Genomic DNA, 13978 nt, shown 5'->3' on the forward strand with positions numbered 1-13978 from the left:
TTTAACATAGTTATCAAGCGATTGTGTATAAGGCATACAAATTTTATTACTCTTACTATGAAAGACTTGTATCACTTTTTGAAAATTTCGTTACCGTTTTTCTTATGAATAGCAATCTCAGTCATAACATTAATTGATCCGTTTCTCTTAAATCTTTACCTAATACCATACGCTTATTAAATTACCGACGCAACGCACATTCAATGATCTCAGTATTTGCAGATAAGATAAGATCTTAACAATATAATTACAATGTGACTTATTTTATTTTTTTAACGTTTTTATAACATTCGAATATTCATTGCAGTTGCAGTTCATAATAAATTACAACTACTTTATTTCAGGCAGATTATAGTTATAACGCACATAGTAAAATCATGAATATTGTTTCGTATGTCAGGCTATCCCTGGTGAAAATTTTTCTTAGAATTGTTTATGTAATTTATTTGAATTTCTCTATAAATTGATGAATTTTTAAAATAATTTCTGTTTAATTTTATTTATTTTTTTTTAGAAAACTTCACATTTTTTAATGAGTAGGAACACTGCGTTTGGTTCCACTAAACGTTCGCAACGCTCGCGTGCACCTCGTCCTTGTTTAATATTTGAAGAGGATCAAGGATCCTAAAAATCTTTTAAAAAATATACTAATGGCATTTTTTATGAAAAATAATATAATATTAGATATTTTTTTAGGCACTTAATATATACCTTTTCTTTTTTTAAAAAAGTTTTTAAGAATTTCACTGTTTTTTTGCAAATTTTTGAAAACGTAATATAGAAATATGACTGATATAAAGTATGTAAATTATAACATTTAGACTCAAGATTGTAAGAAAATTATGTTATTAAAAACGCAAAAAAAGCTTAGTAGTAAAATTTTGGGTGCAAATTCAAGCCAGCAAAAATAAATTAGTTTTAAATTAGTTTAGAAAAAAAGAATGCGACGAAAAAAGAGGGACCAAATAAAAATACTAAATAAAATATAAATTTGAATTATTTTGTTAAAATAATTCAAAGTTTAAAGTGCGCAAATTTTGAATTATAAACGTCAGATATATTAAAAAAATTATGACAATTATTTAGAATAGGAGCAGTTTAAGAAAATTATGAACAAATTTTGAAATTCCAGACGTTTTTACATTTTTCCCTGATTTTTCCCGGTTTCCATGACCAATTTAAATTTCCCTGATTTCCAAGTTTTCCAGATCTGTGGCAACCCTAATATTTTTATGCATTTGATATCGGGACACTATTGCATTACTTGATGAAATGATATGAATACTTGCAAGCGTTACGAACATTAAGTGGAACGCACCCAATAGGTCTCTTAGAGACCCACCTCTTTCCGCTTAATTTTTAATTATTTTAATGAATTTTTTCGCATTTAGTATCGATTTTCTTGATAGAGTTCCTAAAACATAAATAAATATTTTAAAAAGTAGGCCATTATAAATTTGTATGCAAAAAAAGTTTTGTGACTGAAGACTTTCTTTTCAAATGTTTGCCATTTTTATAAAAATAGATATTTCGAAATATTCGTATATATGTATGTACGTACTTCTTTAGTAAATACTATGTAGTACTATGTAGAAAATAAAAATTTTTGGTTTTTATTTCAATTCCAACAGAGATTTTTGTAACGCCGATTTGATAAATGAGCAATCAGTGAAACAGTTCCAATATCATAATTTTATTTAAAAAAATGAATATACAATTTTATTCCTAAAGAATTTTATTATAAAAGAGTCAAACAAACTTTTCATTACTTCCATTTTTGTTAAAAAAAGTTCCCAAAGTTACCTATTCTTTACTAGAATTTTTTACACATGTGAATTTTGAGATATTTTAAGATTTCTCATTTTTAATTTTTGAAGAAAATTAATAAAATCTGAAAAAGTTTAAAGTATTTTTCAGAAATCTTCTTAAATTTAAAATATAAAAAGTTCTTGAAAATATGATGAGAATTTTTTTCACCGGGGATTGTTGTAAAGAATATATATGTATACATTGTTTTCACTGATTTAATATAAAATATATATATGTGTTATACACATTAATAATTAGGACAGTCATATCATTACATTATATATGATATACAATATATAATTAAAAAATATTCTGTTTGTATGTGTATAACTACTGCAATACGACATATGAAATAACTATTAATCTTTTTTTATATATATTTTATATTTATATATGAACTATGTCCATTTTTACCAACGTAGAGATTAATTTTAATCTCAGTTTAATTTCTCTCTTTTTTTCCTAATTCATAAAATTGGAAAAAAATAAATTCAATCGAGATTAAAGTTAAATTTACATTGGGAGCAACGGTCATTACCTAACAAAAAATATGTTTAAGAATATTGTATATGACATACAGCCATGTGAAAAAATATTAGGCACTTACAATTTTCTCATTTTACGAAAAGTTAAATATCTCGGCGAAAAAAAAATCTTAGGAAGGTTTTCGACTATGCTTCTTACATCTGTGTTTAAATCTTTTGTTTACGATATTTTGTTAAGTATTACATAAAATTGAAAATATATTGATATCTTTGCAATATTTTTGTTTTATTTTTAAAGCGTTTTATTTTACTTAAGAACAAAATATCGTAGACAAAAGATTCAAGCACAGATGTAAGAAGCGTAGTCGAAAACCTCCCTAAGATTTTTTAAAATTTTGTTTGCTGATGTTTCATTGAACTGCTTTAAAGTAAGACAAAAATATTGCAAAATTAAAATCATTTTTATGTAACTTCTATTAATAACTATTGAACAAATAGTAGACAAAAGATTCAAACGCAGATTTAAAGCCCCATTTTTATGCTTTAAAATGCTTTTATGCTTTTTATGTTTTAAAATTATCGAAAACCTGTCTGAGATTTTTTTTCGTCGAAATATTTAACTTTTCGTAAAATGCGAGAAAATCGCAAATGGTTAATACTTTTGCACATGGCTGTATATTCTTTTGCAGTCGATAACTCTTGTATTTGTACTTATATAACATCGTGAATGTGATCTTCATGCTGTAAATGAAGTATTTTTTGATAAAAAAAAAATCGTAAAATTCTTTCTTTTGATTGGTCAATGAAGCTGAATGGTATTTTCAGCATTAAGTGGATCACACCTTTTAATTGTATGAAATGAGAATATTACAAACAAGATAGTTTCTGAAGTTCCTTTTTAAATGATATTCAGTTCAGATATTTTATATTTTAATACTTTGAATGTGAATTATTATGCTACATGTTAAAAAAAAAGTTGAAATGCTATTTTTATCACAACACAATAAATGCTTTTTTGTCATGTAGGAATATAATAATAAATGAAAATTAAAAAATATGAAAAAAAGAGATTGGCAATAATGATATTTTTTCCTGATAAAGACAGGAGGAACAATAACGTGAGCAAAAGGAAAATATATTTTTATAAAAATCTATCGCTGTTAAGAAAAATAATTATTTTATATTATTGTAATCCCCTACAGCACAAAGTTGCACAAAAGTTGCAGCAATATTGCAGAGATTTTGCAGCAATATTGGGATAATCTAGATAAATTCTTTCAGTGGGACACGAAGAATAGTTTATATAAAATCATTTAAAAATGATATATTAAATATATACGTATAAAACATGATTCTATGTCTAGCATATAATATGCGACAATCATATTAGCAATCTGTGGTACATGAATAAAATTGATACTTGCACCATTTACAGCTTTGCAACAAACGATATGGCTTGAATACCGTAAATAGATATATAAATGCGATGTAATTTTCATTACCCTACAGGCTATACAACTCTCCCATTCTTTGGAGGTGTAAATTTTACTAAACGCGTCAGCATAGTGGTGATGCATGGAATTTGTTTCTGCTGATGCATAGTCATGTTGTCGGGCGTGTTGGACTCAAAATCCACGGCAACGCGTTGGCATACAAATGTCAGCATAGTCAATAAATCATAACGAGTACCGTTATCGCGTAATTCTACGCACAATGCCTGCATAAACCAGGATCCACGGCTGGTGTTCCTCCAGGAATAATAACCTAACAATTTTCAAAAAAATTTTAAATATTCAAAAATCAATTTTGAATATTTAAGTTGGGCAATTTGCCTTTCATAGAATTTTAGTTTTCCATGATTTAATATTCAGATAATATATATAATACCTGGGATAGTTGAGTAGGCAATGAGGAAGTCCGCTTGAGTAGGAATGCGAAATATCGAGGATGGATATCCATCTGTTTCGGTACGCTCTTTAAGAGTAATGCCCGGATCTAGCTTATCACCCTGGCAAGCTTGAATAAAGAATAACTTAGGTTTACCAGCAAGACTCTGACATTTATCGGCAGTAAAATAATGCCATAGAGAATCCGCTTTGTATGCACCATCATGAGCATAAAGCAATCCAAGTTCGCCGTGACTTAATACAGCTATCACTAAGCAATCGTGCTCAGAATGATCCATTTCCGCAACTGTGAAAACAATAATGCTCGTTACATATTTTTATTATATGATATTTTTACAAAACAATATTTGATGCTTCCCAAACAGTGAACATTTTTCTTAAAATCCTGCATATAATTTTTAGAGATTTTAGAGATTTTAGAGATTTTTATGTAATTTCAGAATTTATTTTTCTTACAGTTTCATAACTTTTCAGAAATTTTCTCAGATAAATTAAAATATAACAATTATACAGTCTAAAATTTTAATACAATAAACCATGATGGAAGAAATCCAACTATGATTTCTTCTACTATTGTATTAAAATTTTAGACTATTACATTTTAATTTATCTGAGAAAATATCTGAAAAGTTATGAAAGTTATAAGGTTTATATATAAGGAAGAAACCATAATTGGATTTCTTCTACAAATAAAGAAAGACTAATGAGAGTACAGCGCAAATAGAAAGGCGCGAGTTATGATATAAAAATTTTTATTACTTTACAAGAATGGTCATCAATATTACAAATTGTTTCGAATCACTTTGGGCTTTTCTTCAGCAATGAAATTACAGACATTTCGAAAAGTAGTGTAACAAAATGAAGTTACTCACAGATTGACAAAAATGAAATTATTTTTAATCCGATAAAATTCATGATGAAATTAGATAAGGTTTTATTAATATTATACATTTGCAAATTAATGTGAACAAATTTTTATCGGTATCATTAAACTATCAGTCTAATATCTATTTGTTATCGCTTTGAATCGATCAAATATTTGAACTGAAACGTAGATCACACAGTAAAACAATTAAGAATATTCAAAATTAAATAAAAATCAATCCATAAAATTAATTTATAATGTAGTCATATATAAAACAAATTTTATTATAAATTATAGCGAATTTGATAATACGCATTAATGCATATAAAGCCGTTATATTGATTTAACTATTACACTGATTTAACTATTACGTAAAATAAGATGCAAGTATTCAAATTACATTTATTATTCGAATTATATGTATTTCGAATTATAAAACAGATTTTATTTAACAGCATAATAAAATGTATTGAGGATTTCATACTTTAATTCATTTTTATATTTATATTAAATCTATACTTTTACATCAATGTATGTACGATAGCTTTAATGTAACACATCGGAATTAAATGAAGTCCACTCTTCTGAATATGTCTGAAATCAATCTCAGAAATCAAATATTTATTTAAAAATCGTTCGATATCCAAAACTTAGACACTCATAATCGAAATCATAATTACAATTAATTCTGTGATTCGTAACCACTGACTGACTAGTTGTGTTCCATTTGATATAAATGCGGTATTCATACAGGGTGTTCATAAAATCTGACTCAGGCTCTACATCTCAGAAACGATTATAGATATGGAAAAATGTTTATACAAATTCATAGGATATTAAGCGAGACATGATAAAAATATGAACTTTATCTTGATTATCAATACAATGATAGACACATCAGATATTAATGGTTTAACATGTTGCTGACAAAAATTCAATATTCAATATATTCAATATATCAACTTGCGAATTTATAAAATTAATAATTATATGCAAAAATCTTCGATATGTTTTCGTTCTTATTATATAATTTTATTAGATGCTATCTCATTTTTGTTAATCTGTGAATAACTTTAATTTGATAGATTGCTGAACTATCTTCAAAATAAAGATAAAAACTATATAAAAATTCCCGAGATAACAAATTCAAAAATATAAACAAATGATAAATGAACATTGGGAATTGGCACAATAAACTGTACGTAATTCAGCTTTAAAAAGAGACTTTTCTTACATAATCAAATGGAAATAGAATAAGTTTCAAATACGTATGGATGTTTCTAGCCTTCTTCAAATGTCTTCTGCATAGTTCTATCGTAAGAGTTGCAAATAGCAACTCTTACGATAGAACTATGCAGATTTATTACAAGAAGAGAAATTTATAAGGTCGTAATCATTGTGCGACAAACAATCCTTCATTAGAGATCCAATCTCTAGTTACCAAGCTGGATGGTAAAATGACTGAAATCTTTCAGTTATAATAAATTAAATAGATTCGGTGAGAAAATTTTTTTTTAAAAACGGAAGGTTATCATATCCTACAATGATATAGTCGTGGATAGAATTCGCGTGAATTTTTGTCAAGATGTTGATATATAATATATAAGACATAGTCAACAATTTTAAGTTCCATGTCCGGAAATTTTTCGATAGTAGTGTATATAAATTAAATAGTTATAATGAGTAATTACAATAAATATATATTACAATAAATAATTATTATAATATATATAATAATTATAATAAATATAATTACAATTACAATCATTTATAAATATCACGATCAATTATAAATATAATTATATATTTTTTTCACATTGTATCATCTGAAAACTCATAGTATGACTCGGGAAAGTAAAAAGTAAAGTACAAATTGAAAACATATACATTATCCTGCTCTCAGAATTATTCATTGTAAAACAAAATTGTTGTTGATGTGGTTTGAGGCTGTTGAAATGCTATTATATAGTTCTCCGTATAGAAAAATTAAAAAGCTATAGAGAAGACTATTTAGAGATAAAATTATGATTCTAAAATTTCTAATTTTATATAATAGCATTCCAACAGCCTCGCATCAACAATAGCTTTGACTTAGTTAACAAATTAAAGAAACAATTTTTGTTTAATTTCTTTGCATGTGGTTTCCCTTTTTATTAATGTACCTACCGATCTAGTTGTAGAGCATTTCTTTGTGATCGAGCTTTATCTCAAATCAAATTAACATACCTGAAAATAAATTCCTGGAGGCTTGTCTTAAACTCAACTTTTTTTAAATTTGATTGGTCGCAAAATTTGGCACACCGATAATTATATAATTCTCCCATGTTCGCGGTTGATTTAGTCATACAAGATTTGGAAAGGAGGGTGCTGAAAACATTTAACTTTGAGATATCGTTTTATTACAGATACGTTGATAACATAGTTATGGCGATATCGTTGACGATGACTCAAACTGTGATGACCGTACTAGAACGATTCAACTCTTATCACCCAAAACCTACAATTCACGTTAGAAATAAGCAATAATAAAATTAACTTTTTTAGGTACTGCCATCATCAATTCGAAAAAATTATTTTCGATTGGTATCAAAAACCTACTTTCTCAGGGAGACATCTCCATTTCTTGTCTCAGCACCCTTTGAATTAAAAAAGAGGTACAATTATAGGCTTAGTAGATAAAGCTTTCCTCATTTCACATCCGATGTTCTATCAAAAAAATTTGGAATTCATCATTAATATTCTTTGGATAACGATTATTCACTGAAGTTTATTTTTGACACAATTAATAATAGAATTAAAAGCTTAATTATCAACAAAAAAAATTTCTATCATTAAAGACAATAATTCTTCATCAGAAACTGTTGCTAGAAAACTATGGTTTACCATACATCAATAATATTTCTGATAAATTTAAAATCATTACTAAAGATTTAGGCTCCAATCTTTTTTTTTTAGCATCAACAACCTTCAGAGGATAATCAAGCCCATAAGGAACCTCTTTTTAGGTCGTCTAAAAAGAATGTCTACTAAAATTTCTTGTAATAACTGTAATGCAACTTATGTTGAACAGACATGCAGACAATTAAAAATCAGAATCTCGAAACATAGATACAAGAATCATATCTGCAGAAACACATCTACACTTTCGGTAGATGTAATCGAACATAGGTTACAGCATGGTCACGATTTTAATTAGGAAGAAGTGGACATTTTAGATACTGAGCGCATCTATAATAAAGGATATCAGAGAAAATATACATCAAAAAACAAAGAATATTAATCAACAAATGGACACTGAATTTTTTGATCAAACTTATTGTACCTCTCCTCAATAATTTTTAATAGAGATATAACTTGCTAAACAAAAATATAGCTTACACATACTATAACTTACTATAACTCATCAGTTATTGTTTACAATAATTTATTCTCGTGACTTTAGTGAAGAAATTATACTTGCCAGTTGAATTTAACTTTCAGACTGAACAAATAGTTCCTCAATATCGGAATTCTAGTAGTTTGATAAAAATATAGAATGCTGTTTTTATATTCTTTTTTGTATTTATATTTTATAATTCACTGACTGACTATGTCTCATGTATATCAAAATCTTGATAAAAATTCACGCAAATTATGTCCATGATTACGTTCATTGAGATGATGAGTCTTCCGTTTAAAAAAAAAAAATTTTTCTCACCAAACCTATTTAACTCTAGTATTCATGAATTTAACGTACCTTATGTGATTTTTTTACATTGCTTTAACTTTTTCATAATATAATTTGAAGACTCGGCTTGAGGCTGGAAAAAAAACTTTAATTGTCCATAAATATGATAACCCTACAAGGGTTTTATTTTTTGCATTATTCTTGATGTGAAAATTCAAAGAGAGTACTGGGACCCACATGTGATTAGCTTATAAGTTTTCGATGTTCTGGATATTCCTTTATTTTTTATTAACTATATGTTTACTGAGTTTCGGATAATATAAAAGTAAATACACGAAAATGTAGAATTATATTTCAATATAATAAATAGTAGAAATTTTATAATTTCTGTCAATCTTGGGATATCGCTCGACCAGGACGGATTTATTGCTTTAGAGCGAGCGTGTTGCATCATCCTCTAAACTAAATCCTAATAAACTTAATTATACATACTATAATAATATTTATACATATACAATCTTTTATCTACTTATATTATTACTCTTTTATATTGTTCAAATAATAATAAAATTTTATTTATTAATTGTAAACTTAAAATATATAGATTCTTCAAAAATGTCGATTTTCGATAATTCAAATAATTATACTTTTTTGAGCAATTCATATCATATTATTTTTTTTGTTAGTTCAAAGAATCAATTAAAAAAAATCTTACGAGTTTTTGTTTGAACATTAAATTAAAAAATTTGAGAATTTTTTAATCCAAAGTAGTCATTTTTTGCAAATTTTTCCAATAAAATTTCTTTGAAGCATTATAATTAATTGAAAATTAAATATTTATTTGATCATATTTATCTATGTCTGACTTCATATTTATCTTTGTCTAACTTCGAGATATAAATTTCACACGTTTTGAGTTAAAAAATACGTATTTAGTCCAGAAGCGTAACAAAGTTGCAGGGTTTCACAAACCCTAGCTGTTAGCAAGAAAGTAATCAAAAATAACAATACTATACTAGGGTTAATTTATTATAACTGAAAAATTTCAATCATTTTACCATCCAGCTCGGTAATTGGTGAGATTGATTTTCTAACGGAGAATTGATTGCCGCACAATGATTACGACCTTATAAACTTCTCTTCTTGTAATAAATCTGCATAGTTTTATCGTAAGAGTTTCTATTTACTGAAGAAGGCTAGAACGTTAGCCGAAACATGTACACTATGCCAATTTCCAATTGCCCGTTTGTCATTTGTTTATCTTCAAAATTTCTGTAATTTTATTATTGAAAAAACTCCCAAGCGAGCCGAAACATACAATTTGATATATCGATAATATCATCTTTTTTGTAAAATAATAAAAATTTTTACGGTAATTATGCACAATAAGATCTTTTTCGACATTTTTCGGCTACAAGAATGTGGGTATAAAAAAAGTGATGAAAGAAGACAACATTAAAGAAAGAAAAGGTTAAAATGAGAAATTGCGTCATATAGATATCCCCGGATGTAGGACGACTTCCAGCTAATTGGCGTCACTCACTCTAGGCTGCTAATGTTGATAACAATCTTTGTTATGACTTAGATAGCGATAATTAATCGGCGAAGATCAAAAAATATAATCTATTTTTTTAATCATTTATTTCCAATATAGCAAGGACTATCTCAGTGCTATATTAGCACTAGTGGCTAATCTAAGCTATGCCAGGAGCAAATTTAAGGAACAGCATTTTTTGAAAAGAAATTCTAAAAGATAACCATTTTTTTTAGATACGAATGATTGAAAAATTTTCCATCAATTATTAGAAGTTTGTTCGCTTCACTACTTTTACCACAGGTTCTATTTACTCCAACAAGCACGTTGAGTAAAAAAAAACTGTATATATGAGATGAAAATAGAAGTAATAATATCATCGATGATGCAACACTTACCAACGCCAGCGCACTCAATGGATGTGCAATTCATGCTAATAAAAGACAATCCCTAATTCTTATTAAGCTAGATAGGCATCACATCTCTTTTTGACACTCGATTTTATCGATAGTTTCGTAAAATAGGTGAAGTAACTTACTTTCTATATTCTTTCTTTCGCAAAAATGAATATTGGTGTAAACATTGCACGAAAAAAGCTGGCTGACTTTTCTCAGTTCACTCTCTTGTTCTATGTTTTTTTATCAGCACATTTCGAGTGCGAAAATAAATAGAAGCCTTTTTTTTATTCTTCCGACTACATTGGTTGTTCAATGGGGACGGCAAATATTTCACTGTCTAAGGACGGTAAAAACTGTAATCCAGACCTGGATCTTTATTCTTGAAAATAAAACGTATACGAAAAACTAGAAAGCAACTATAGCATGTAACATATATTGTAATATTTCTCTAAATTTTCGTATAAATTTCTTTTTAAGAATAGAGATCCTGGACTCCAGGTCCCTCCTCCCCGCCTAGAGGCGTACGATTCCATGCGAAGTGAGATTTACTCTATCTCCCCTCTGCCTAGGGGCGCGCGAACTTCCACACGAAACGAGATCTACTCCATCTCCCCTCTGCCTAGGGGCGCGCGAACTTCCACACGAAACGAGGTCTACTCCATCTCCCCTCTCCCAGCCTAGAAAAGCATTACTTCACACGAAGCGAGATTACATCCCTCTGCTTAGAAAGTCGGACACTTCTAGACAGAGGAGATGGGGTGGACTCGTTTCGCGATGGAAAGTCGAACGCACGTAATAAATAAATCACTAGAAGCTACACTGGAAAAACAATTTAAAAAATAGGTAAATTATATATTTTTCGATCTCTCCCGATTGATTATTTCTATCTGAGTAGTAACAAAGATTGTTATCAACATTGCAACTGAAAAATATTAAAATTCAAAAAGGTTCTTTTTGCACATAATTATCATTTTTACATCAAACTTGCGTCTTTCTATCCGCGCTATACTTATATTATTATTAACTTTGATTTTTTTGTTATAATTCTCAGATTTTTTTACATAGGAATTGGAACATTTTTTGGAGGTGCTGAAAAAATTTACATCTTTTTTTTAGAATTCTTCATATATATATATATATATATACGTGAATTTTTAAAAATTTCTAAGATTTTATTCTATAAATTTTAAAGAAAACTTTTAAAATTTGAAAAGTTTAACCTTCTGAGGACCGGCATGTTTTAGATCCATTTTTTTATTTTAAGGACTAGAACTTTTTTGTCAATGTCATGGGATTAAATGACGAAAAAGGTAGCCATATTTTAGGAATTGTCGAATCCCTAAAGGGATCTCCAGTCCGGAAAAAAATGACATTTTTATCTTATTTTTTATTTTTTTTTTACTAAATATCATTAGATATTGTTAGAATAATTGTTAACATCATTGTAGAGTAAAAATTTCACAAATAACATATGTAAAAACATTTTTTTAGTGCAGTAAATTATGTCCATGCAATAAAATAAATTTCTTTACATAAAATATCATGCACAGTACGGTTGTCGAGCTGCAAACACTACAAATCCCAAAAAATTATATAAAATGGTTCAAATTCCCTAAAGGGGCTTTCGGTCCTCCAAAGATTAAGATATTTTTAAAGAAATCTTTATAAACGGCTTAACCAAATAATCATATGAAATATATCTCCAAACCAAATCCAATTTTGAGTATATTACATTGTTAATCTCGATAAAAAATTTTATATCAAATTTCAACTTGCTAAACTTATCTATGTAGTAATAATGGTAAAAAATCAATTTCAATTTGAAGATTATATGTTTCGCGGATTTTTTCCGTGTCCAGATTCATTCTTGGAATGCCAACATTTCGTGAATCCTTGCAGTCCACTTCATCAGGGCGAGAAGCAGTCTGATATTGAGTAAAATGGACATGGATTGGACATGGAAAAAACCCGCGGAACACATAATCTTTATATAGAAAACACCCGTAGAAACCTCAAAAATGTAATCAATTTCAATTTTTTATTTTTATTTTCCTATCGTGTCAATTAAAAAATCTAAAAAAATTTGATATACTTTTCAGTATATTATATTAAAAAAAAATTTTTTTAGATTTTTGATAAAAAATTTGAATTAAGGAGATTCGCTTGTTAGTCGAAAACTAATTTAGAAACTTAATTTAGAAAATTAATTTTTTAATATGATTTTTATATGATGATATTGGATCAGTGCAAAAGTTCTCGATTTATTATTCAAACTTCAAATAGCTGCTATTTTTGTAAAAAATAAAATAAAATCTAAATCTTACTCTATCTGATGAGAGAATTTAAGAATCTATTTTTTTAAATTGTGATAGTTTTGATAGAGTTATAAGCAAAGTCAAAATATTCATTTTATTTAATTTGCAACAACTCAGTAACAAAAAATCGTAGAAACATATAAAAAAAATGATTTTGTAGAAAAAGCTTCAAGCTTTTATAAAATTGAAAATTTTCTCAAATTTTTTTTAGGCATGCTACAGATCTACAAAGAAAATTTTTCATTTATTCAGTTCGTAGTTTTTTATATGTAGAAATTACAAAATTCACACAAAAATTACAAACTCACTAAATTCAAAAAATATAGTAAATTCGAAAATAGAGATTCCAAGCCCTTAAAAACTCTTTAAAATCCTTTCTTTAAATTTAAATTTCATTTATTTTTAACAAAATTGCAGTTGTTTAAATTGTGAATAATAAATCGGGCACGAATTTTTGCACTGATTCAATAAATAAAAATACTGTATACAAATAATCTCATAATTTGAGCAATATTGAGCATACAGTTTTCTTATACTGTTATTCTGAAATTGACCATTTTAAGCATATCGCCTTATAGAAAGCAGTCATTCCGAAGTAGATAATCACTGATTTAATACATACTCAGCCAAGACTTTGAAAAATTAACAGATGAAATATCAACAATTGTATAAAGAAGCAAAATCGAATAATGTATAAATATAATATATATAAATATAATATGTATAAATAATATATTAAATACATTTCTGGGGGGAAAATACAAGTAAAAAGTGATAAAAAATTAATTTTTAATTTTTGCTTCACGTCTACAAAAAATCTGAGTACATATTTCATTCATCATGGAATGATTAATTCGCCATAATTTTTTGAAGTATTCAGAAGTATTTTTGATAGTATTCAAATATTTTCAACAAAAAACATGCATTAAAAATTTTTTTCATTTTTTTAATTCAAATTTTTCGTCAAAAATCTAAAAAAAATTTTGTTAAATATAACA

The 13978-nt window shown here is 27.3% G+C and overlaps 1 protein-coding gene across 1 annotated transcript in view; it reads right to left on the bottom strand.

Annotated features, from left to right (window-relative positions):
• Positions 1–3461: 3461 nt before the first annotated feature.
• The window catches only part of LOC108692452 (caspase-1-like), an 18837-nt gene continuing 8320 nt past the window's right edge, over positions 3462–13978 (bottom strand). The window contains exons 3-4 of the mRNA XM_018200696.1: positions 4182–4487; positions 3462–4058 (exon numbers count right to left, since the gene is read on the bottom strand). Coding sequence (XP_018056185.1) covers positions 3805–4058; positions 4182–4487 — 560 coding nt within the window. The 3' untranslated portion in view covers positions 3462–3804. The remainder of the gene's footprint in view (positions 4059–4181; positions 4488–13978) is intronic.

The sequence above is a fragment of the Atta colombica genome, unplaced genomic scaffold (assembly GCF_001594045.1).
Source record: "Atta colombica isolate Treedump-2 unplaced genomic scaffold, Acol1.0 scaffold72, whole genome shotgun sequence".
Taxonomy (NCBI): Eukaryota; Metazoa; Arthropoda; class Insecta; order Hymenoptera; family Formicidae; genus Atta; species Atta colombica.